Here is a 24,210-nt window from a genome sequence, read left to right as displayed (position 1 = left end):
CCTGTTTACAAGCATGGAGAAGCAACAACAGGACTAGAAAAACATTTCATCCTTGGTTTTATTAGCAGTAGTATTTTCCACACTTAAAACATAGCTGAACTCATAGATGTGAATTTGGAATGTAAAGTGAATCATGATCAAAATTGAGTACCCTAAACACTATGTACAACATAAAAGTTTCTTTTTCTTAGACCTTAACATTGTTTATAAAATTAAGAGACTAAATAGGTCTTACAGAGCATATTGTCTAGTGATATCATAGAAAGGTTGTGAAAACATGAAATAATATGAAAAATTATTTGAATATATGTGTGCATATTTCTGGGAAGTAAACCCTTACATTTCTTCAAATTGTTCTTAGAGGTTGACAACTCATAACAATTAAAGAAGCCCTGATCTATTTTGGTAGTTTTCAATGTAGAGTTATCCCCACCCTGGGGACATCTGGGGATGTTATTGGTTGTCACAAAAATAGAGAGTCCTACTGGCATCTGGCATTAGAATCCAGGTACATTGCTATACATTCTACAAAACATGAAACAGTTCTCCAAAAGAGAATAGCAATAATGCCAAGGTTAAGAAATCATGGTCTGGGGCCGTCGAGGTGGTGTTAGAGGTAAGGTCTGCCTTGCAAGCGCTAGCCAAGGAAGGACAGGGGTTCGATCCCCTGGCGTCCCATATGCCCCCCCCCCCCAAGCCAGGGGCAATTTCTGAGCGCTTAGCCAGAAGTAACCCCTGAGCATCAAATGGGTGTGGCCCGAAAAACTAAAAAAATAAAAAAAGAAAGAAATCATGGCCTGCAGTAATCTTACACATTTCAAAAGAAAAATCTGCATTGCAAACAAGTGAAACATGACCATGATTACATAGGTAGACAGTGGCAGCTGAAGAGTGGACCTTGATCTTTTGCTATAATATTCTAACCAGTGTGGATGTTACTAAGCAAATTTCTTACAAATCATTTAAGCATCATTGAGAGCACCTCTTATTTGTTGAATAAATCAGTCTAAAAGGGAATATAAAACAGATTCTGAGTCCTTTCAGAGCTTACCATTAGTTGGAAAAAATCACCCATGACATATTGAAATGACGGAGTATATTTTGCTATACATACAAACTAAAGTACTTTAACAGAATTCAAAAAGTCCCTGGGAGTTGAGGTGCATAGGCAAAGAAGAAAGAACACATTTGAGAGTCTTCTTAAAGGAAAATACAGCAAGTTCTAATGTTAGAGAAGACAGTAAGAATTGACAGATACAGAAGAATTTATGGTGAATCTGAGCTGCTAAAGCTATTTATGCAAATTGATCAAGTAACTTATTAGATTAAATACTTCAAGTATTTTAAAATACATATTTCCTACACTGCAATTTGTAAATGATTATTAAAATTAAAATATCTTACGAGTATAACCCAACAATTCTATTTTCATCAATTTGAACAACATAAATATACTCATCAGGAAATATGCTAGCATTAGGAAGGAAACAAACAAAATCTCATATTACAATCCATTGTTCAAAATGGAGAAAAATAGTACCAACGAAAATGTATACTTCTAAGGCAATAATTAAATAGTTTGCATTAAATCCATGCAATAAAATGCTATAAAGATACTTGAAAAATTGAAGTAGATGGGTATGTCTTTGCTTTAAAGTTGTCCAATATATATGTTTGAAAAAAGAAATACAAATGATTAAAATTATGAATAATTTTATTTCATTTTAAAAACAAAAAATGTACATGTTCTTATGAGAAAATATTGAAAAAGCATACACATGAACACATGCATACATATAAAAATATTGGAATTCTTTGAGAGGGAAACTATAAGGGGCCATTCTGAACTATTTGGACTTGGATAATGAAGTATTTATTTTAGAAGAAATATAGGATATTTGTTTCAATTTTTGGTGATTTATATAAATAAAAGAAAGAGTTTTCACCACATACATTTTACTTTTCCATAACTTAGTTATATATATTCCAGATCTATAATCTAATAAAAGTCATCAAAATTATACCAAAAAGTATTGAGACAACTCACCATTAAGACTCCAAAATGGGTGAGGTGGTCACAATGACAGATTGTGTAATTTACATTTGTTTCCTTTACTTTACAGCCTGATGAATTCCATCCACCGAGCCCATCTGCAGGAGACAGAAGGGAATTTCAAAGCAATTTTGTTTTTCTCAGAAATGTTTAACTTTCCATTATATGAACCTTCTGAACGTGTGTTATAGCTATCATTGTTTGTTAAGACAATAAGATACAGGTATAATTGAACACTGAAATTAAATTAAATCTAATAAGCTGAATTGATTTTTGAGGGGACTTTGTAAAATGTCATAACATTGAGTCCCACTAGTCTTGTTCCATACCTCTACAGATGAGGACAGATGCTAATAATGAGCAATAGCCCTGCAGCAGTGATGGAGTGACAGAGTGGTAACTGTTTTGGAAGGATTTAACAAATAGGGAACAGAAATAACTTTTGAAAGAACATCGAGCTATGGAATACAAGGCTGCTCAGTGGCTGGAATAAATACCTGAAACAAGCAGTTCGACCTGCAGACTTCAAATGCTCTCAAGTGCTTTGTACTCAAAACAGATCATGGTCTGGGCTCCATAAGCCAGTTGAAAGCTCTGTCTTTCTTTGCCCGCAATTAGTTTCTTACTCCTGAGCATAATTGTGTATGGTTCTAGAACAAACACTTATACACTCCCTAGTAATCCTTAGTAATAGACCATATTTAAAGTAGATCCTCCCTACTAGCACTAGAACAGAGAGCCTTATCTCAGGACAGGTAGTTAAGTATAGTCAAGATGTATCCATCATGGATAAATTGAATTTTCAGGAGTTCTAGATTCTTCGACACACAGGTAGAAGAAAGAGGAACATGGAAGAAGCCCAACAACTGATATTAATGAATACACAGATCAATGGATTGTGGCTGTGGGGAGAAATCTCAACATTTTGTCTCAGGAATTCTATCCTGGGAGACCTGGAGGGGGCAGGAAAGGAGTAGCATTCTAACACAAGGAGTCAAATAGGAAGAGAATTTCCCCTTTGTGCCCAAATTCCAAGGAAATTGATAAAGGACAAGGCCTAGACAGAGTTTTTATAAGCAACATGACAAGTCACATAGCATCCACAGCGTTGCGGGGGAAATTGATTCTCTGTGGGAATTCTTGGAGACTTGGTAATATCTCTGAAGATTACAGAAGTAATGGAAACCTAGGAAGAATTTAGTAGTCCTCATTCCTTAACCCTTTCTCTCTCTGTCCAAAGATCCAAACCTAACATTCTAGAGACCAGCTCATAAACTGGGAAGGTGTTAGGGACTTACCAGGTGTTAGGGACTTACCAGGACTATTCAGTACTTACTCCTGGTTTTATGATTAGGGATCACTCTTAGCTGTGGTCAGGGGACCATATGGGTGCTAGGGATTGAAGCTGAATTGGACAGCCATATGCTAGGCAAGAGCCATAAACCCTGTACTACTATCTCTCCAGCCTCCAACCAAGAGTTAAGGGAATTAGAGACATACGAGTGTCAATGGGTGGGGAATGTGCACTAATGAAGGGTGTTGGAACATTGCATGACTGAAACTCAATTATAAACAACTTTATACCTGGGTATCTCACAGTGATTCAATAAAATATTTTCCTAAAAAGAGTTCCAATGGACAGATTAAGTCAGAAGTCTGGAAGAGATAAGGCAGGAAGTGAAGGAGACAGTGGATACTGCAAATCTCATTGGGAAAGCACAGATCCAAGGCTGAGTATTGAGCCATCAACTTTGTTCCATATCTTCCAAAGAGCAGGATTTGCACTAGATTTTATTTCTCTCCACTTTGCTTGCTTACTCCTAAGTTGTGTGATTTTTCTGTTCTGCTAAGGCTTTTATTTAAATGATTGTTTTGACTTCCCATGACCTAACTAGATATTCACATATCCTGATCAGAACTCTCTGGAGGATTTGATATGATGGAAGCTTCAATACAACTCCTTCCCATTCAACTGCCATATAGGAAAATGGTGGTGAGGAAACATTGTCTTGCTGAGAGTCGAAGGCAAAGCTGGCTGAAAAGTATGCTTACTGTTACTCTCAAAGTCCCAAAAGGCACAATGAACTTGACCATAATTCTAGAAAAAAAGGAAAATCACAGGTAAACACCATGTCTATTGCAGTTACCATATAACAACAGCTATACACAAATATTTTCTGCCAGGAAGTGAAGTCAATAAGAAACTGGTAGTTGGCATATATGGAGAGTTGTGGCCCCAGTTCAAACTGACTTAGGAGAGAGTGAGCCACACTAAGCAGTAATGTTGGATGCTTCTAGCTTAGAGTTTTGTGGGCACCTCCAGAAGAGTTCTGAAGACCATAATATGCGGGGAATGAACCAAGGTTGGTTACATGCAAGGCAAGTGCCTTAAACTCTGTACTATGTCTTCAGCACAATATTTAGAGTAATTTTAATTTTAGGCAATGCTCAGGATTTCTCCTTGATATGAGCTCAGGGATCACTCCTGGCAGAGAATGAAGAATTGTGTTGGATTCTGAGGGTTGAACTTAGTCAATGAACCTTCTGTATTATATCTCCAGCCCTATTTAATGTCTTTGAAAAACATTCACTCTTCCCTTCTTTATTTCCTTCGAGAATTAAGATCTGTGACAAATATACTCTGTCATGTGATTTTCTAAATAAGGGCTGAAGGATCCTATGGAGACTTCATACTGGACGCACATTTATTTCAAAGAATAGAATAGTAGTCCATTCATCTGCTATGGTTAAATTATATCATTTAAGTTAAGCCTTATGTTATGCCATGAATGATCTAACTTAGTAATATAAATGTTGTAACATTTAGTGATAAAACCTTATGTTATGCCATATGACTGTGAATTTAATTCTTCAGTAACAAGTAATACACAATTAGTGTTCTTTGTGGAAATTCAAGTGATAAAAATGTTGATCTCTGGGGCCAGAGTGCTAGCACAGCGGTAAGGCATTTGCCTTGCATGTGGATGACCTGGGACGGTCTTGGGTTCGATCCTCAGCATCCCTTATGGTCCCCTGTGCATGCCAGGAGTGGCTCTCTGAGCACAGAGTCAGAAGTAATCCCTGAGTGCCACTGGACGTGGCCAACCTCCCCCCAAAAGTTGATCTCTTTCAAATCAAGTTGTACAAGCTCATTCTTCATTAGTATAGTGATAAGTATTTGCACCTGTCTAATTAACCTGTTTGCCTCATGCAAAAACACAAATGAAATTAGGGCTAGAGAGAGCACAAGACATGTGCCTTGCATGCTGCATATGTCAGTTTGATCTCTGACACCACCTGGTCCCTAAAACCTGCTATTACTCTGAAAATCTATGAGCACTACTTGGGGTCCAAGGTAATCCCTAGCACCTCACTGACCAACAGAATCATATTCTTAGGTTCCTATATTGAACAGGTAGCATGATTATCTAAGAATAACCAGGAGGGCCCAGAAACTCCTGAGGGACTTGAGAGCATTTAAATATTTAGATATTTTGTTAGTTATATAGATATATTTATATATCTATACATAGATATATTTAGTTAGTAATCTAGTAGTTATATTTAATAGTTAGTAGTTAGTATTATGTAGATATATTGAATTAGTATTTTGAAGGAGGGACGACCACATTCAATAGTGCTCAGGGATCACTCATGGCAAGGTTCAGGAGACCATATAAGATGCAGGAAATTGAACTGGTTAGTTGCATGCAAGGCAAAAACACTACTTCCTAAACTAGCTCTCTGGCCCCTAAAATTATTTTTAGTTACAATATATAGAATTAAATATAAATCGTTGTAAAGGAAGAATCAAAAGATTACTTGCCCATATTCTCCCTTGCCAACCTGCCACAATGTTAGAAGCTCATTAATTGTTTTACTTTCTTAAGTTAAAGGATTTTTTCTAGGAGATGCCAATTACAATTCACCTCTGCTACTTGAAATGGAGAAACTTTCAGTAGGCCTTAGAATCACAACTGTAAACTAGGTATTTATTTTTAGCAAGAAAATCATGGAGGGGTTGTTTGAGACCTTTTGATTCTGAGATGAAAATGGATATGTTACCTGGTTTCCTTCAATATGTTGCAAAGTTATAACCACTGGGTCAGGCAAGTTCTGAATGTACGTGTCTGAAACGCTGGCACTCACAACATACGTGGTTAATGCTTTACTGACAGCTTTGATCTGTAGATGAAGCATTTAAAGAAGAAGAATTTAGCTCCTAAATTTTGAATTTCTTACAGAATACAATTCTTGGGGTAGTTCAGAGGCAGGGGCCACCTAGCAGGAACAAGACCATATATTTGATCCCCATTACCTCCACACAGGATTGAGCATGATTTGGGGGGTAATGCCATTTGGTTCTTTTTGATCTGGGGCCCACACCCATTGGTTCTCAGGTTTAACTCCTGGTTCTGGGCTTCGTACTCCTAAGTACTTGTGTGATCACACATTGTGCTAGGGAATGAACTGGAGATGGCTATGTGCAAGACAAGTACCTTAACCTATGTACAATCACTTCAGCCTGGTATTGCATTTGGGATACCTGGCACCAAACGAAGTGCGTGATCTTTGGCACTTCCTCCAGGTGAATGTCCCAAGCTGAAGTGTGCAGCCCCTCAGGGGTTCCACAACTAAATGCACAGGTATCATGACCAAGAGTGCAATTCCTGGTGAGACCAGCAACTGACGAATATAAACACTGCAACCCTGATTATCACAAATAGCAGCAAAAAGGAAGGGGTAAGGTAGGGTGGGGGTAAAGACTTAACCATCAGTTTTGAAGTGTTGTATAGCATTAGTTGCAGAATTGAGAAATATAATGACAAAAGAAGAAGAAAATAGTGAGGTCAGTTAGTTCATCTTGTTTCTTCACCTAAGCTGTCAATTATACCCACTCATAGGTAGATTAATTGAGCATTGGATTGGCACCTGCCACTCAGCACTGCACTAGCAATAGAAGAAATCAATTTCCTACTTTGGGAACAAGTCATACCTTGACTATTGCCGCTTCAATTGCCATTCCTGACTATTATTCTGGTGCAACCTTAAGTATCCTGCTTATTTTAGGAAGCCCCTTCTCAGAACCTAATTGCATCATGAGTCCCTTTTAATTTGCTTCCTGTCCCATCCTCAGGGAAGAGGAAGAGGGAGATGGAAATTAATCACCATTCTGCTTGGAACAAGTTGCCAAGACCAGAGTCTCCGCATAGTATGTATGTTCAGGTATCCCCAAACAGATCTTGCACACAGTAGGCATTTCTTCCTATAGTTACTTCATGAAGTGCTTTCCCCTTGCCTTATCTTCAGTCCTTCCTGAAAGAGTGCAGCCATATTTTCAGATATAAGAAGACCCATGAAGGTCCCTAGTGCTTGATTTATAAAAGAATACTATTCAAGCCATTGATCACATGATTATCTTTACCAGAGTCCAAGCCTCCCTACCGCATACCAGCACCACCAGAAGTGCCCATTAATATAACCGTGGTGGGTCTCAGCCCCATCAGCCTGAGCACCTCTGGGAATGGCCTTGAACTACTCCCCATACCCTATACACATACTCATACCTGCATAGAGTTGAGGGTGTAGCTCTATTTTTTAATGTTGCTTTAAAGTAAACAAACTAGAATGTAGCTATTGAGATGTGGAGCTTAATCATTAATGGGGCCAAACTGCCACCATGTTCTAAGCTCCAGGAGACCAGTGCTGAAAGATGATCTCTCCGAGATCCATATGTAGAGATGAAGTGGAATAGAGAGAATTGGAAGGGAAGAGAAACTCATACTTGGAGGACTTGCCAAGAAACACTGGAAGGCAGGCTCAGTAACAGTACTGGAAATCAGCTTGCCTAGTAGGAAAACAGAAACAGAAAAGAAGTGACTGCCATAGAGGATGGCTGAGGAATGGGAGGGGAAATGGTGACATTGGTGGAGGGAAGGGGACACTGGTGAAGGGATGGGTGTTGGAACATTGTAAACATAAAACTCAATCATGAATATCTCTATAATTATAACTTTGTAACTGTTGTGATTGGATAAAAAACAATAAAATATTATTTTAAAAAACATAGTTTGCACTGGTGAAGGGGGTTGTTCTTTAAATGACTGTAATCATACAACTACAATCATATTTGTAATCATGGTGTTTAAATAAAGATAATTTAACAATAAAAGAAAAAAAGAAACATAGTAAAAGAGGCCCTGACTGAAAGGTTCCCCTGTAAGTCCCTTCTCTTTCCTGGGCCATTAGGAAAGAAGTTAGACTAGATGTCTCACAACATTCTCAACTTTAAGAGACAGTTTTCTGTGGCAGAAAGGGCAGAGAGGAAGAAACACAGCAGGACTTGATGAACTATTTTATTTTATTTTATTTTTTGTTTTTTGGCCACACCCATTTGACACTCAGGGGTTACTCTTGGCTATGCGCTCAGAAATCGCCCCTGGCTTGGGGGGACCATCTGGGACACCGGGGGATCAAACTGCGGTCCGTCCTACGCTAGCACTTGCAAGGCAGACACCTTACCTCTAGCACCACCTTCCCGGCCCTGAACTATTTTATTTTTATTTCTCTCGTTTTATTTCTTTTTACAGAACAATCCTCTTTTTTGTTGTTGTAGTTGTTATTGTTGGGTTTTGGGACACACTCAGCCCAGTTTTACTCTTATCTCTGCACTCAGAAATCACTCTTGGCTATGCTCAAGAGATCATATGGGATGCCAGATATAGAAGCCCAGTTGGCCATATGCAAGGCAAATGCCTTGTCTGCTCCACTATCTCTCCAATCTTTGAAATCAATTCTAACTCCATCCTTTGTTCTCTATGTTCAGGTTTTACCAATTTCAATTTTTTTTGTTTCTGAACCACACCCAGCTATGCTCAGGGTTTACTCGTAGCTCTGTACTCAGGAGTGAGCCCTGAAAGGCTTGGGTGGGAATATATATGGGACACCAGGTTGGCCACATGCAAGGTAAGCGCTATCCCTATTGTACAATCTTTCCAGCCCCACGAATTCTACTTTTGAACATTTTACAGAAGATGTTCTGTCTGCTTGAAATACTTCTCCTTCCTTTTCCTCATTCTCTTTCATCTAGTCTTGGACCTTAGCTGATACTCTAATACTGCACCTTTTCTGAGCCCAACAAGGGTAGATGATATCCTATCCACTATTCTCCCAGACTCCTGTGCCTCGTGGTACTTTCCTAGAACTTTGTCCTTCTCCCTACAAACTACCGTTGGTTCCAGAGTGGAAGAGGAAAGATTTTTTCCATGAATTCTGTTAATTATTTTCAAGGGCTATGTTATAATATTACAAGTTAGTATTTTGATCAAAATACAGGAAGTAATGTAAAAACAAGGCTTTGAGACTTGGAGGCAAGGGGAAAGCGTAGTTAAAGATGGGTCCTGCAAAGTTTTGTTCACTTCCCAACAACCACAGTCTCCATTCTTCGGTGCCCCCCCATCAAAGTGGTAAACCTTAAGTCTCTCTTCTCCTCTGTAAGACACAAATTTCCCCAAGAATGATGACATATTTTTTGTTTACCACTGTACTCAACCTTCTAGCACTATAAAAGACCCACAGTAGGAATATAAGCATTTGTGGGCTGAGTAAATAACTGTATGTATAAAAGACCGGTGTCACTTCTAGAAGGCCCTTCGCTTTTCTATGTCTCAATTTACTCACTAGTAAAATGACGGGATGGAATGTGTCATGGGGCCCTTCTATCCCTGAAATTGAAGGCAGGCTAGTTCTTCATCTGGCACTATGACGTCTGTAGGCTAATTTTGGCAAAGATCTTTACTCCCTTTCAGTTGGAAGATGTTAGTGAATAAAAATTACTTATTATGTGTGAAATCTATGCAAAATAGTTTATCTTTTATTTTATGAGACAATCACAGCTCTCTGAAAAAAAGGAGAGAGATTAAGACAAAAATAATGACATCTCTGATGCTACCGAGAAATTACAAGCTGACTAAAAGGCTCCCAGTGCTATGAATCACATTGCCCATTTTTATTAAAAATGTTGTTCATTAACCAGTTTGTCCTGTGTCCCACCTAAAATGTTTCCCGTAAAAGGGGTCTAGTAAATGCATATCTATGGAAAACATCTCAGGAGCTACAAAAATTACCTTTAAGTTATGATATATGTCACAGCCTACTTTGGAAAACCAGTTGGGGACCTAGGCAGGTGTGTAAGACACCGACAAAAGAGGGAGGGGAAGAGAGCAAAGAAGTGTTAAACTCTGGGAGGTTTCCTAGGTGGAATTTGAAGTAAGCCCAGAGCAACAAGTAAAATTTATATAAAATAGGTATTGACTAGAGAATTCTAGGAGAACACAAGTTCCTTTAAACATAGCTGGAGATAATGCCATATATTTGACTTGGTGTGGTCAAATGCCATATATATGACTTGGTGTGGTCAAATGCCATATATTTGACTTGGTGTGGTAAGTATATTAAATATATATTTAAAGATCATATTTGGTCATTAGAAACCTATTCCTTTGGATAGACTCTTTAGAAAATGCAAACTCACTTTGGCAAGTTAATGTGAATTTTAGAAAATGCAAGCAAATTTGGGCAAATTAATGTCCTCTTGAATATTTGAACGTTGGAGTCAGAGTCTAGATTTTGATTCCTAGCTCTGCCACTTCCAAGCTGTATGACTAATGGGAAAAAATGGTTTAACTTTAGACCAGAGAGATAGCACAGGTATGAAGGTGCCACCTAGAATTTCCTCAGTGCCACCAGAAGTCAACCTTGAACACAGAGTAACACAGGAGTTACTCCTGACTATCTGCTCAGAAATCACTCCTGGCTTGGGGGACCATATGGGATGCCTGGAATAGAACTCAGGTTCGTTCTGGGTCCGCCAGGTGCAAGGTGCTAGCTCCTCCAGCTGTGCTACCACTCTGGCCCCAACAGGAACACTTAAAAATAATATCTTTATTTAAGCACCATAATTACAAACATGTTTGTAGTTGGGTTTCAGTCATAAAAAGAACACCCCCCTTCACTAGTGCAATATTTCCACCACCAATGCCCCCCATCTCTCTCCTCATTTACCCCTTGCCTGTATTCCAGACAGTCATTCCACTTCTCTCACTCATTAATATTTGACAGGCACTCTTTAAAGTTTGGTGATTGTAGTTTGGAGTTCCTGTTTTCAGTGTTGTTGCATTTGTGATTTGGCTTTTAGCTATATTGTTTCTTCAGTTTAGTGATGTACTGAAGGTCCCTGTCCCCTGTTCCCCTATGATTTCTTATCCCCTCCCCAATTTCTTTTTCTGTGCCTCTCCTCCCTCGACTCTGGGGTCATGGGTGATATTGGCATTCTTCTTTTATCACTGACCCCCAACTTTTGACGATCCTGTTTAAAAATAAGCTTCTTAAGGATTTATCAGTAGTCCAAATTGAATTTGAGTACCTAATGTTATACCTGTTATGTAACAATTTCTCAAGCAAAAGGGGATATCAAGAAGCCTGTGAGGTGAAGAAGGTAAGACACTTTCCCTGTATGCAGCCACATCAGCTTTGAGTCGGCTTCAAACCCTTGGCATCACACATGAGTAGAGTCAGAAGTCCCCTGTGCACTGCTCAGTAGAACCCAAACTTCCCCACTAAATAAATGAAAAAATGGGGTCAGAAATGGAAAGACCCTTTGAAAACACCCTGGAGAGCAGGTTTTCTACTAGACATTTCTCAGCTTGGCGAGAAATAACTTCCTCAAGGGAGTCAGGATGTTGGTGCTGAGGAGCCAGGGGAGACTCAAATACCATTTCCTCAGGAGAACTAACTGTTCTTCATTTTAAAACATCTAGAGCCCTAAGTTTGATCATCACATAGTCTTTAGTGCCCCTTTCAATGCCAAAAAGCTATGAAAATAAAAAAAATGTGGCACATAAAGGCACATGAAAAAATGCTCCTCGTCACTAATCATCAGGGAGATGCAAATCAAAACAAAGATGAGATACCATCTCACACTACAGAGATTGGCAAATGTCACAAAGAATGAGAACAATCAGTGCTGGTGGGGATGTGGAGAGAAAGAAACTCTTATCACTGCTGGTGGGAATGCTTTCTAGTCCAACCTCTATGGAAAGCGATATGGAGATTCCTCCAAAATCTGGAAATTGAGCTCCCATTCGATCCAGCTATTCCACTCCTAGGGATATACCCTAAGAACACAAGAATACAATACAAAAACCCCTACCTCACACCTATATTTATTGCAGCACTATTCACAATAGCAAGGCTCTGGAAACAACCAAGATGCCCTTCAACAGACGAATGGCTAAAGAAATATGGTACATATACACAATGGAATATTATGCAGCTGTCAGGAGAGATGAAGTCATGAAATTTTCCTATACATGGATGTACATGGAATCTATCATGCTGAGTGAAATAAGTCAGAAGGAGAGAGAGAGAGAGAGAGAGAGAGAGAGAGAGAGAGAGATGCAGAATAGTCTCACTCATCTATGGGTTTTAAGAAAAATAAAAGTCATTTTTGCAACAACCCTCAGAGACAATAAGAGGAGGGCTGGAACTTCCAGCTCACTTCATGAAGCTCACCACAAAGAGTGGTAAGTGCAGTTATAGAAATAACTACACAGAGAACTACCATAATCATGTGAATGAATGAGGGAACTGGAAAGCTTGTCTGGAGTACAGGTGGGGGTGGGGTGGAATGGAGGGAGTTTTGGGACATTGGTGGTGGGAATGTTGCACTGGTAAAGGGGGTGTATTTTACATGACTGAAAGCTAATCACAATCATATATATATATATATATATATATATATATTCAAGATGTTTAAATAAGGGGAAAAAAAAGAAATCAGTCCTGGCTGGTAGACCATATGGGACTCTGGGGATCAAACCACAGTCCGTCTTGGGTCAGCCCCTTGCAAGGCAAATGCCCTACTGCTGCGCCATCGCTCCGGCCCCAAATTTTGCTAATTATTAAAATTAAAAACTTTTTTTGGAAAAAATATGTGGCACATAATTAAAGTAAACATAGATTCATGTGGAAGGCCAGGGATTGTGTCAAAGACTGTAGGAGCATACTTCAAACAAATAGAGCATCATGAAAATATCATCAGTTCACAATTACACAATGACTCACAATATGCTAGTCCATGACAGTTACCAGAAGCAAAAACTTACCTTAAAGAGTGAAGTTTGGCCAAAGAAATTAAATAATATGGTCTGTAGGCCGTCCAGAGGAATTTTCTCTCTCAGTGATTTAGGCAAATATATGGAAGCCAAGACCCTTTCTGGAGGGACATCACCTAGAAGAATCTGACAAGAATAAAATTTTAAAGTGGGTTCATGACCCATCAGACTGAAATCTGTCTCCATTTTCACCTAAGTCCCAGCCACAGACACTAATTCCACAAACTACACTATACACACTTTAAAAAGAAGTCTTTAAAACTTATTAAACATTTAAATGGCATTGGTTTATAGGAGTCTAATTATATAGGGGCTTTTGTTGTTTTTTGGGCCACACCCTGTGACGCTCAGGGGTTACTCCTGGCTTTGAGCTCAGAAATCGCTCCTGGTTTGGGGAACCATATGGGATGCAGGGGGATTGAAGCCAGGTCTGTCCTGGGTCAGCGGCATGCAAGGCAAATGCCCTACCGCTGTGCTATCACTCTGGTCCCTATATTAGTATTTTTAATTTTGGATTTAGGCTCCATACCAGGCAATGTTCAGGATTTATTCATGGCTCTGTATTCAGGAATCATTCCTTGTAGTGCTCAGGAGATCATATGGGATGTCAGAGATCAAACCTCAGTAGTGCATGCACAAGGCAAGTGTCCTGTCTGCTGAACTATCTCTCTGGGCCCCTAAATGATTGTATGTTTCAGGGATGCAATGCGATCACATTATGTTCACCTTAAAAGTGGCAATATACTCATGACACTGTCCTTTGGACCCTTTCATTCCATATTCACCCTTCCCTTTGGTAACCACAATTCTGTGGTCAGAGTCTTAGGTTTGTTTTCATCTGACATGGTCTGTTCCTTTGTTATGTTTCTTTTTCTGCTACAGATAAAGGAGACCATTACTATTTTTCTTCCTTCATCTAATTTGTTTCACTTATCATGACATCTTCCAGTTACATTCAAATTGTAGCCAAAGGCATGATTTCTTCTTTCTTATAGCATAGTGGTATTCATTCCATTGCGTATATGTACTATAGTTTAATCCACTTATCTGCTGCTGGTCATTTTCACTGTTTCCAGGTCTTTCTATTGCACAGAGTGTTCCAACAAACACAAATATGCACACATATTTTTGAATTCATATTTGTGTGGACTTATCCTAAGAGTGAAATTGCCATATAGTAACAATTCATTTTTAATTTTTAGATTATATCTGTACTATTTGCCACAGTGTATACTATAATTTTGACACATGCACAATCACCTGACTCTGGTGTATAAGTACACAGAAACATACATATTTATTTTCTTTACTAAATCTATCTCAGAGTTTCTCTACCTTTGATTTGTTTTCACCAGGATATTCAGAGAGGTAGAAAGAAGAATGATCAAATAGGTGATTTGAAAGGAATTTCAGAAATAAAGATCAGTCTTCTAAAGACAGGCACTTATTTTGTCCTATGTGGTCCTGAGAATGGAATAAAAATAGGGGAGTCCAGTATAATGACATTATCCTCTTGTCCTATAGTTTATTGAGCAACATTTTTTTTAAAAGAGCCAGAAGTATAGTACAAGGTTTAAGGTGCTGATCTTGCATTTCGTGGACCCTGGCTAGATATCTGGTATAAGGTCTCTCCATCACCACAGGGATGCCTACTTGCGCAGTCAGGATTAGCCCTTGAGCACACTCTGGGTATGGGCAAACATCAAAAAAATAATCTGAAAATATTTTTTCACAGTTACAAAGTTGTTCATGATTGCGTTTCAGTAGTACAATGTCTAACACCTTTCACCATTGCACATTTCCCACCATCAGTGTCCCCAGTTTCCTTCCCACATTCTCCTGTCCTTTCTCCAAGCTATGGCAGATACTTTTCTTCTCTCTCACTTTCTCCTTTCCTTTTTTCTTTTAAACACTGTGGGTTGCAATATTGTTAATGAAGGGTATCGTACATAGCACATTATCTCCTTTCAACACATAGTTCTTGTCCAGAGTGATCATTTCCAACTATTATTATCAGAGTGGTCCCTTCTCTACCCTAATTGCATTCCTCCACTATTTCTGGCAAGCTTCCTACCATGGACTGGTCCTTTTGGTCCTTGTCTCTATTGTTTTGGATATTATTACCATTCTATTTTTAAAATATTTGGGAGGACCACATCTAGCAGTACTCAGGGGTAACTTCTATGTGCTGTGGGACCATATGTAGCATCAGGAATTGAGCTAGGGTTGGCTACATTCAAGTGCCTTACCCTCTGTACTATCTCTCCAGCTCCAGTAAAAGGCATTTTTAAGAGTTAATAAAGATTTTTTATTAATTATTATCTTAGTATTGCAGTTGAAAACCTAGATTCCACCAGGAAAAGTGAGCTCTATGGGCAGTATGTATATTTTTTATCTTTTAATCCCTCTATAAACCATGAAGGGTATGTTGTATTATGAGATCAAGAGATTGATGCAGAGTATTTTTTTTTTTGGTTTTTGGTTTTTGGGTCACACACAGCAATGCTCAGGGGTTACTCCTGGTTCTATGCTCAGAAATCGCTCCTGGCAGGCTCGGGGGACCATATGGGATGCCGGGATTCGAACCACCAACCTTCTGCACACAAGACAAATGCCTTACCTCCATGCTCTCTCCAGCCCCTGATGCAGAGAGTATTTAAGTGACTCTGTCCAAGGTTACATATATATATTTTAATATAATTTGGGATTACATTACCCATACCACCTCTCAAGTAGTTATTATCTAGCTGGTATACAAGATAATAGTTTATGATGTTTCTTAAAATGTCAAATGATCACCAAAGATATAGGGCTCTTCTGATACAAACTCTCCTAAGACAACTGAATACCAGGAGATGCTATGTCTTAGCATCAACATATATGCTATTTGGCACCAAAAAGATGACTGGGTTGGTTGTATTGTTTATCCACTGAGATCTATATTTAAAAGCCTCATATTGTAACCAAAAATGCAATGGGACATATGTTTCTATTATGATTGGGTAGTTCTTCATAGCCTTGACTCTTCTGCATATAAAAACTATAAAAGTTCACTACGGTGAATGAATGAGGGAAGTAGAAAGCCTGTCTAGGAGTACAGCCTGGGGTGGGGTGCGGAGGAGCGAGATTTGAGATATTGGTGATGGGAATGTTGCACTGGTGAAGAGGGGTGTTCTTTACATGACTGAAACCCAACTGCAATCATATTTGTAATTAAGGTGTTTAAATAAATATATTAATAAAAAAAAAGTTGGCCACTACTAGAAGGAACTAAAAAATGAGCAATAGTTGCCATATTCTGTGGAATAGTAGACAATTAGAAGAAGGTCATGTCACAAAATGAGTTATCTGCAGTATTTCTAACATGATGGGCCAGAAAACAAAGATCAGAATAACCTCTGAACCATATATGCAAGGCACACATTACAAATAAGGACATGCAACTTAAGTGAGATTTGATGGACCAATAGGGGCCGGAGAGATAGCATGGAGGTAAGGCGTTTGCCTTTCATGCAGGAGGTCATCGGTTCGAATCCCGGCATCCCATATGGTCCCCCGTGCCTGCCAGGAGCAATTTCTGAGCCTGGAGCCAGGAATAACCCCTGAGCACTGCCAGGTGTGACCCAAAAACCAAAAAAAATAAAAAGTGGAATCTAGTTTCATTTCAACTAAGTTAACATATCAAAATAAAATATAAATATAAATATAATAAAAATAAATAAAATAAAATATAAGGTTAGTTTAATAAAAATAAGGAGTCTTTAAAGGAATATTATATAATCCAAAGTCTCCACAAACTAATATTCACAATATTCAGTACATAAAACCCAATTGCCTGATAACTAAAAGACAAACAAATGTGATCTATTTTCAATATAAAAGAGTACAAACTTGGATATCAAGATTGCTGTCAATCTTGAAATATCTCCGATGTTAACAGATTAAAGTTTTTAAGCAAAAATAGGTAGAAAAAAAAATAAAATAATGGCCACTTCCCAGGTAGTTTTGTCCTGGCTGATGCCTTTGTGACATGGCATTCTCAGAAAGTAGGGAGTAGATTTTCCTTTATTCATGAACTAAAGCAGCCCATCACTACCCCCTACACCCTCTGACATAAATTGCTCTGTTCTGCAACTTAACCTAACTTCCTAGCCACCAAATTTGTTTTTTAAGTGTATAGATTCTGGATACCTTAATATCTTATAGTAGTGCCAGCCCAATAGTATCACAGAAAATCTTATGGGAAAGTGATATAGCAATCTACCAAGCTTCTGCCAATCTACCAATCTACCAAGGCACAAACAGTAACACAGAAGACCCAACTAGTACCAACTAAATTCCAGTAAATTCTTAGATTATTATTTAATATGTCATGGAGCGATATAACAATTATTTCAAAGTTACCATATCTAAGGTTTGATACTTCCATTTGCCTTTGGTTGTAACAAGCAATATGAAGTAAATTTATTTATACTTTCCTGGAGTCTGGCTATTTTAGTGGGTTGAAAACTGGGGACACTGGTGAAGGGAAGGTCACACTGATTGTGGGATTAGTATTTGAATATTTAATGCCTGAAATGTCTGTAATATGAACAACTTAGTAATTCACTGCGTTGTAACAAAAAATAGGAAAAAGTGGGGACTCTTAACTTATTCTTGACACCAGTATATATGGAGGAGAAGGAAAGAAATTGAGTGATAGGGTGAGAAGAAATAGATGAGAAATAAAGTAGAGAAAATGTCAAGTTCTTTCAAGTACACTGATGTTGTTAAAGAATAGTAGAGTGGTCCCGGAGAGATAGCACAGTGGCGTTTGCCTTGCAAGCAGCCGATCCAAGACCAAAGGTGGTTGGTTCAAGTCCCGGTGTCCCATATGGTCCCCCGTGCCTGCCAGGAGTATTTCTGAGCAGACAGCCAGGAGTAACCCCTGAGCACCGCCAGGTGTGACCCAAAAACTAAAAAAAAAAAATAGTAGAGTAATATCCAAATCACAGAGTCAAGAATTCTGAAATCCTAAGACCTAAACTTAGCAACCAAAAGAAGGTGTCTGTCAATATGGCAGTCTGGAGTAGGAAGGTTGGAAGAGAAGTAACCTTGGAAAACTGGTGAAGAGAAGTTGATATGGTAGGGTCAATACTGAAATATTGTATATTGAAAACTCAGCTATGAATAACTTTGTAAAACATGGTGTTATAATAAAAGAAACCATACATTCTCCACATTTGATCTTAGCCAAAAGGCTGAGAAGCAATAGAAACCATACATTCTCTACTTTACAAAACCATTTGGTATAACTATGTTCACATTTGTGGGAGGTATTTTCTGAGTAGCGCAGGACTCAGTCCTGTCTCTGCCCAGGAATAACTTATAGTAATGCTTAGTGGGGGGACCATATGCAATTGTAGGAATCAAAATAGGGTCAGACACTTGCAAGGCAAGAGTCTTAAACTCTGCAATATCTTTCTGGCCCACATTAAAGAGAAGACATAATAAAAGTGATGAGAAATAAAATAGATAAATAGAAGCAAAAAATTAAAGGATTATTCCAGAATTAACAATATAATATGAAAATGTTTAATAGTACCAAATGGATTTAATAGAGTTAAGATGACAGGAATACGTGAATTTGAAGATAAATTAATAGAAATGATTCCATCAGAAAATTAATAAAAATACCTCTGAAATATAAATAGTTTTAGGTAGAACATAAAAAGTTATATATACCTTTACTTGGAATACTCAAAGAAGAGATAGGGGACTGTGAAGAAACAGTATCTTATAAAATAATTATGGGTATCTTTCCATATTTGGTGAAAGACACAAATTTATATATTTAAGAAGCTCAAAAATTTCAAAGATAAACACAAAGTAAAACAAGAGAATTATAGTGAAAACTTTGAAAGAAATCCAAAAAATGATACATTACACATCACATAGAAAAAAACTTAAAATGATGATTGATTTATCATTAGAAAACATGGAGGCCAGAAAAGACTGTAAAACTATTGAAAATTCTGTGGGAAAATATTGCCAAGCCAGAATATTACAATTATTACTATTATTACAATAATAGCCTTCAAAAAAGTGGTCTGGTGGTAGAGCTCATGTTTTGCTTGTAGGAGGCTCTGGGTTTTTTCTCTGACACCACTACCACAAATAACCAAGAAAAAAAAGGCAAAACAGAAATATTTTCAGACAAGTTAAAAGTAAAGAAATTTATTTCCATTATACTTGGTACTGTATGAAATGCTAAGTGTAGTTTTTCAAGTTGAATGGGGACACCAGACAATACTGTTCTTAGGAATAAATGAAGAATATTCCATTAAAATGTGTTGGTAAAAATACAAGACCTATTTTCTCTCAATTTCATAGAACTTCAAAAAGCAATGACTAAAACATTGGTTTTCTTGATTTCTAATATTCTTAGGTAACAACTACAGTCTGAAGGTCGAGGTTGTGCGGCATATGTATGGTTAAAGTTTATAGGTTACACATGAAATGTTACAATTCTAATTTAATATGAAAGCAAAAAGTAAAGCTGCAAGATGAGAGATAGTACAGGGGACGACATGCTTGCCTTGCAATTGGCTCCAATTTGAATACACAGTACTGCATATAGTTGCCTGAGTCCCATTTGGAGTGATCCTTGAACACAGAATCAAGAGTAACCCCTAAATACAACCAAGTATTGCTACCAAAACATATATATATATATACTGTATATATACTGTAATCTGTAGAGCAACCATTTAGACAATAATGGAAGTAGATATAACTAAAGAGTAAGTATAAAAGTAAAATGCTATTATAAAGTTAAAATAAATCCAGGGGTGGGCCGGAGTGGTGGCACTAGGGGTAAGACATCTGCCTTGCCCGTGCTAGCCTAGGACATACTGCAGTTCGATCCCCCAGCATCCCATATGGTCTCCCAAGCCAGGAGTGATTTCTGAGCGCAGAGCCAGTGGTAACTCCTGAGCATCACGGGATGTGGCCAAAACCAAAAAAAAAAAATCATGGGAAACAAATAAAGAGGCTATACTTTAAAACAAAAACAAGAGAGGAAGAAAAATAGAATGGTAGCCCTCAGCCCAACCAATAATTACACTTGCCAATTAAAAGTCAGATACTTGGAAGATAAGTTAAAAAACAAAACACACACATATATATTCTACAAGAAGTATGATTTAAGCATGAAGATATGACAGAAAGTAATTATATATTGTACATCTATGTGTAAAATAATAAAAAAATTGCCATGGTGTAAAATCAAATAAAAGAGCCAGAGAGATACTGCATAGGTTAATGTGATTGCCTTATATATGGCCAGCTCAGGTTAAATCCATGGAACCTGAGAATCAACAGGAATGACCCCTGAACACAGAGTCATCAGTAAGAGCTGAGCACTACCAGGTGTGGTACAAATTGATATTCCCAATACTACTAAAACAAAATCAATGGGCTAGTGCACATACTTTGCACATGGGGGCCCCACTAAGTACAATCAGGGACCAAGTATAGAAAGACAAAGTAAAAGACTATTTTTGTACAGGCAAGTAAGTTAAAATTAGAGGTAGTGTTAAGAATACATAATATGGGGCTGGAGCTATAGTACAGTGATAAGGTATTTGCCTTGCATTCGGCCAATCCAGGATGGACCCCAGTTCAAATCTCATCGTTCCATATGGTCCCGTGAGCCTGCCAGGAGAAATTTCTGAGCACAGTGCCAAGAGTAACCCCTAAGCACTACTGGGTGTGACCCAAAAACCAAAACAACAATAACAAAAAAGATTACATAATATGGGCCAGAGAGATGATAGTACAGTAAGTAAGCCTCTTGCCTTACACACAGCCAACCCACGTTTAATTGCTGGAACCACATACAGTCCCCCAAACTCTTATTCACTGACTATAGAAAAAAATAACCCTGAATATATTCAAGTATAGCCCAAAACAAAAAAGACTTTATATAAATGTGTGCTCAGTTAGTAGTAGAGCCCCAAAATAAATAAAGCAAAGCTTGACAAGACTGGAGGGAGAAACACAGTTCATAATCAAACATAGTAATTTACCACCTTTCTACATTAGGATCTGAGGACATTACCAACTACCTCAACATTCCTTGATGGAATTTCAATTACTATCTCTTATTCACAATGGACTTTTTTTCAAGTACACATGAAACAAGATTTTCAAGTGTATGATATACCAAATAGTGTACCAAAGAGATAGTACAGTGGGTAAAGAAACCGGCCTTACACACAACTGACCCAAATTTTATATTTGATACCACATGTGGTCCCTTGAAGACTATCGGAAGCCATCCCTGCGAAGCCAGGAGTAAGCCTTAAGTACTACCTGGTGTGGTCCCCTAAGCAAAAGAGTTATTGAAGCATTATATATTAGGCTATAACACAAATATCATTAAGTGGATTTAAGTTATACTGGATATATTCTGTGGTCAATATAAAATAAAAAAGAAATAAAAAATACTATAAAACAAAATAAATAAGAAATCAAAAAATCATATCTTAAGATACAACCCTCCCTAATACTTGATATTTAAAGAACAAATTCTTGAATAATCGATAGCTAACATTAGAAAATAAAAAAGATTTTAAACTACGAAAACAAGATGTTAAGATGTACAGATTACAATTAAAGCAAAGCATAGCAGATATTTAAAGGTCTCAAATCAACTTACTTATAAACCCACCTTAATAAACTAAGTTAGAGTAAAGTAAACTCCAAATAGGTACAAGTTAGAAAATAAAGATAAGCAAGTTTCAATAAAATAGAAAATAAATAACAAAGAAATCAATAAACCCAAAAGTTGGATGTTGTGAAGTATTCACACACATAAAAATTCCTTAGCTACACTGATTAAGAAAAAAGAGCAAGCAAAACATTTATGAATGATGAGTGAGAAATTAATGCATTAGATTAGAGATTGGCAAACTTGGAGCCAAGGGTTGAGTAATAGAGTACTAGCTTTACATATGGAAAGCTCTGGGTTCAAGCCCTGAAACTGACATAAACAATTAATTGGTAGGGTGGAGAGACTGTACAGAGGGTAAGGTGCCTGCCTTGCAAATGGACGACCTGGGTCCAATCCCTGGCATCTCATATGGTCTCCTAAGCACTGCCAGGAGTGATTCCTGAGTACAGACAGAGCCAGGAATGACCCGAGTATCACCAAGTATGGCCCAAACACTAAAATAAAAATCATTGCAAATGTTGGCCCATTCAAACTTTTTGGAAAACTTATAAAGACACTCCTCAGAAAACAAAGAATTGAATTTACATATGACCTAACAATTCCTTGCCTGGGTAGCCCCCCAAAACTTTAATCAGAAAAGACATTTGCAGTTCTATGTTCATTGCAACACTATTCACAATAGCCCAAATCTGGAAACAACCTAATTGCCCAAGAGCAGATAACCAGATAGCCAGATTGAAATATATATATGTATATATTTATATGTATGTATATATACACACAAATACACACAATGGAATACTACTCAGCTGCAAGAAAAGAAGAAATAATGCAATTTTCCACTATGTGGGTATAGTGCTAAATGAAGTTTGTCAGAAGAAAGACACACAGAGAATTATCTTTATCATATGTGGGATACAAAGAAGGGAATACATATTAAATAATGTATATATAAACAATATATAAATATACAAAGGCCCCAAACTGACTTTTATTGATTTATATTTAATAATTTTATTTGCCATTCAATTCTGTCTTGTTGGGGCAAGTGATGTGAAATAAATTTGTTAAGTGTCTGAAAATGGGGCAAGTTTTGGAGTAGGAGGGAACTGAAGGTATTGGTAGAGGGAAGGTCACAGGGCTAGTGAGAGTGGTGTTAGAACATTGTATTCTAAAACAACTCAATTGTGAACAATTTTATAAAGCAGGGTGCTTTAATAAAAATAAATCTTTTAAAATAATTTCTTTATTTAAAAACAATGGTTACAAACATGTTCATAATTAGGTTTTAGCCAAAAAATGCATGTCCCACTTCACCAGTGCAACTTTCCTGGCATCATTGTCTACCCATATCCTACCTCCCTCACATCCTGCCTGACTTTAAGACAAGCATTGAATTTATCTCTCTATCATCATAGTAGCTGTTAGTGTAGTTACTTCTCTAACTGTACTTACCACTCTTTGTGATAAGCTTGTTATCATGGGCTGGTCCTTTCAGCCGTCACCTTTATTGTCTCTGGGTGTTATTATTATACTGTTTTTATTTTTCTTAAACTCCACACATGAGTGTGAATATTATGTGCTTATCTCTCTCCCTCTGACTTATTTCCTCAACATAATAGTCTCCAAATACATCCATGTATAAGCAAATGTCATGACTTTATTTCATCTAACAGCTGCATAGTATTCTTTTGGATAAATGTACCACAGTTTCTCTAGCCATTCATCTGCCGTTGGGCATCTGGGTTGTTTCCAGATTCTGGCTATTGTAAATAGTGCTGCTATGAACTTAGGAGTGCAGAAGGCATTATTGTATTGCATTTTTGTGGTCCTAGAGTATAACCCTAGAAGTGGCATTGCTGGATCATATGGGAGCTCAGTGGCCAGTTTCTGTTTTTAAGGAATATTCATATTGTTTTCCAAAAAGGCTGGACTAAATGGCATACACACCAGCAGTGAATGAGAGTTCCTTTCTCCCAACATCCACGCCAGCAGTGGTTATTTTTGTTCTTTGTGGTGTGTGTCAGTCTCTGTGGCGTTGCAATGGTATCTCATTATTGTTTTGATTTGCATCTCCCTAATGGCTAGTGATGTGTAGCATTTATTCATGTGCCTTTTGGCCATCTGTATTTCTTCTTTGAGGAAATATCTGTTCATTTCTTCTCCCCATTTTTGATGGGGTTAGATTTTTTTCTTGTTAAGTTCTGTCAGTACCTTGTCTATCTTAGATATTAGCCCTTATCTGATGGGTATGGTATTAATAATTT

The 24,210-nt window shown here is 37.7% G+C and overlaps 1 protein-coding gene across 1 annotated transcript in view; it reads right to left on the bottom strand.

Moving 5' to 3' along the window:
- ADGRG4 (adhesion G protein-coupled receptor G4) overlaps positions 1–24,210 on the bottom strand; it is a 128,105-nt gene that overhangs the window by 27,776 nt on the left and 76,119 nt on the right. The window contains 4 exon segments of the mRNA XM_049766940.1: positions 2,048–2,151; positions 4,106–4,151; positions 6,119–6,238; positions 13,219–13,353. Of these exon segments, the coding sequence (XP_049622897.1) occupies positions 2,048–2,151; positions 4,106–4,151; positions 6,119–6,238; positions 13,219–13,353 (405 nt within the window).

Source organism: Suncus etruscus, chromosome X (genome assembly GCF_024139225.1).
Source record: "Suncus etruscus isolate mSunEtr1 chromosome X, mSunEtr1.pri.cur, whole genome shotgun sequence".
Classification (NCBI taxonomy): Eukaryota; Metazoa; Chordata; class Mammalia; order Eulipotyphla; family Soricidae; genus Suncus; species Suncus etruscus.
The sequence above is the reverse complement of the archived record's forward strand: the minus strand, read 5'-3'. Positions and strand labels throughout refer to the sequence as shown.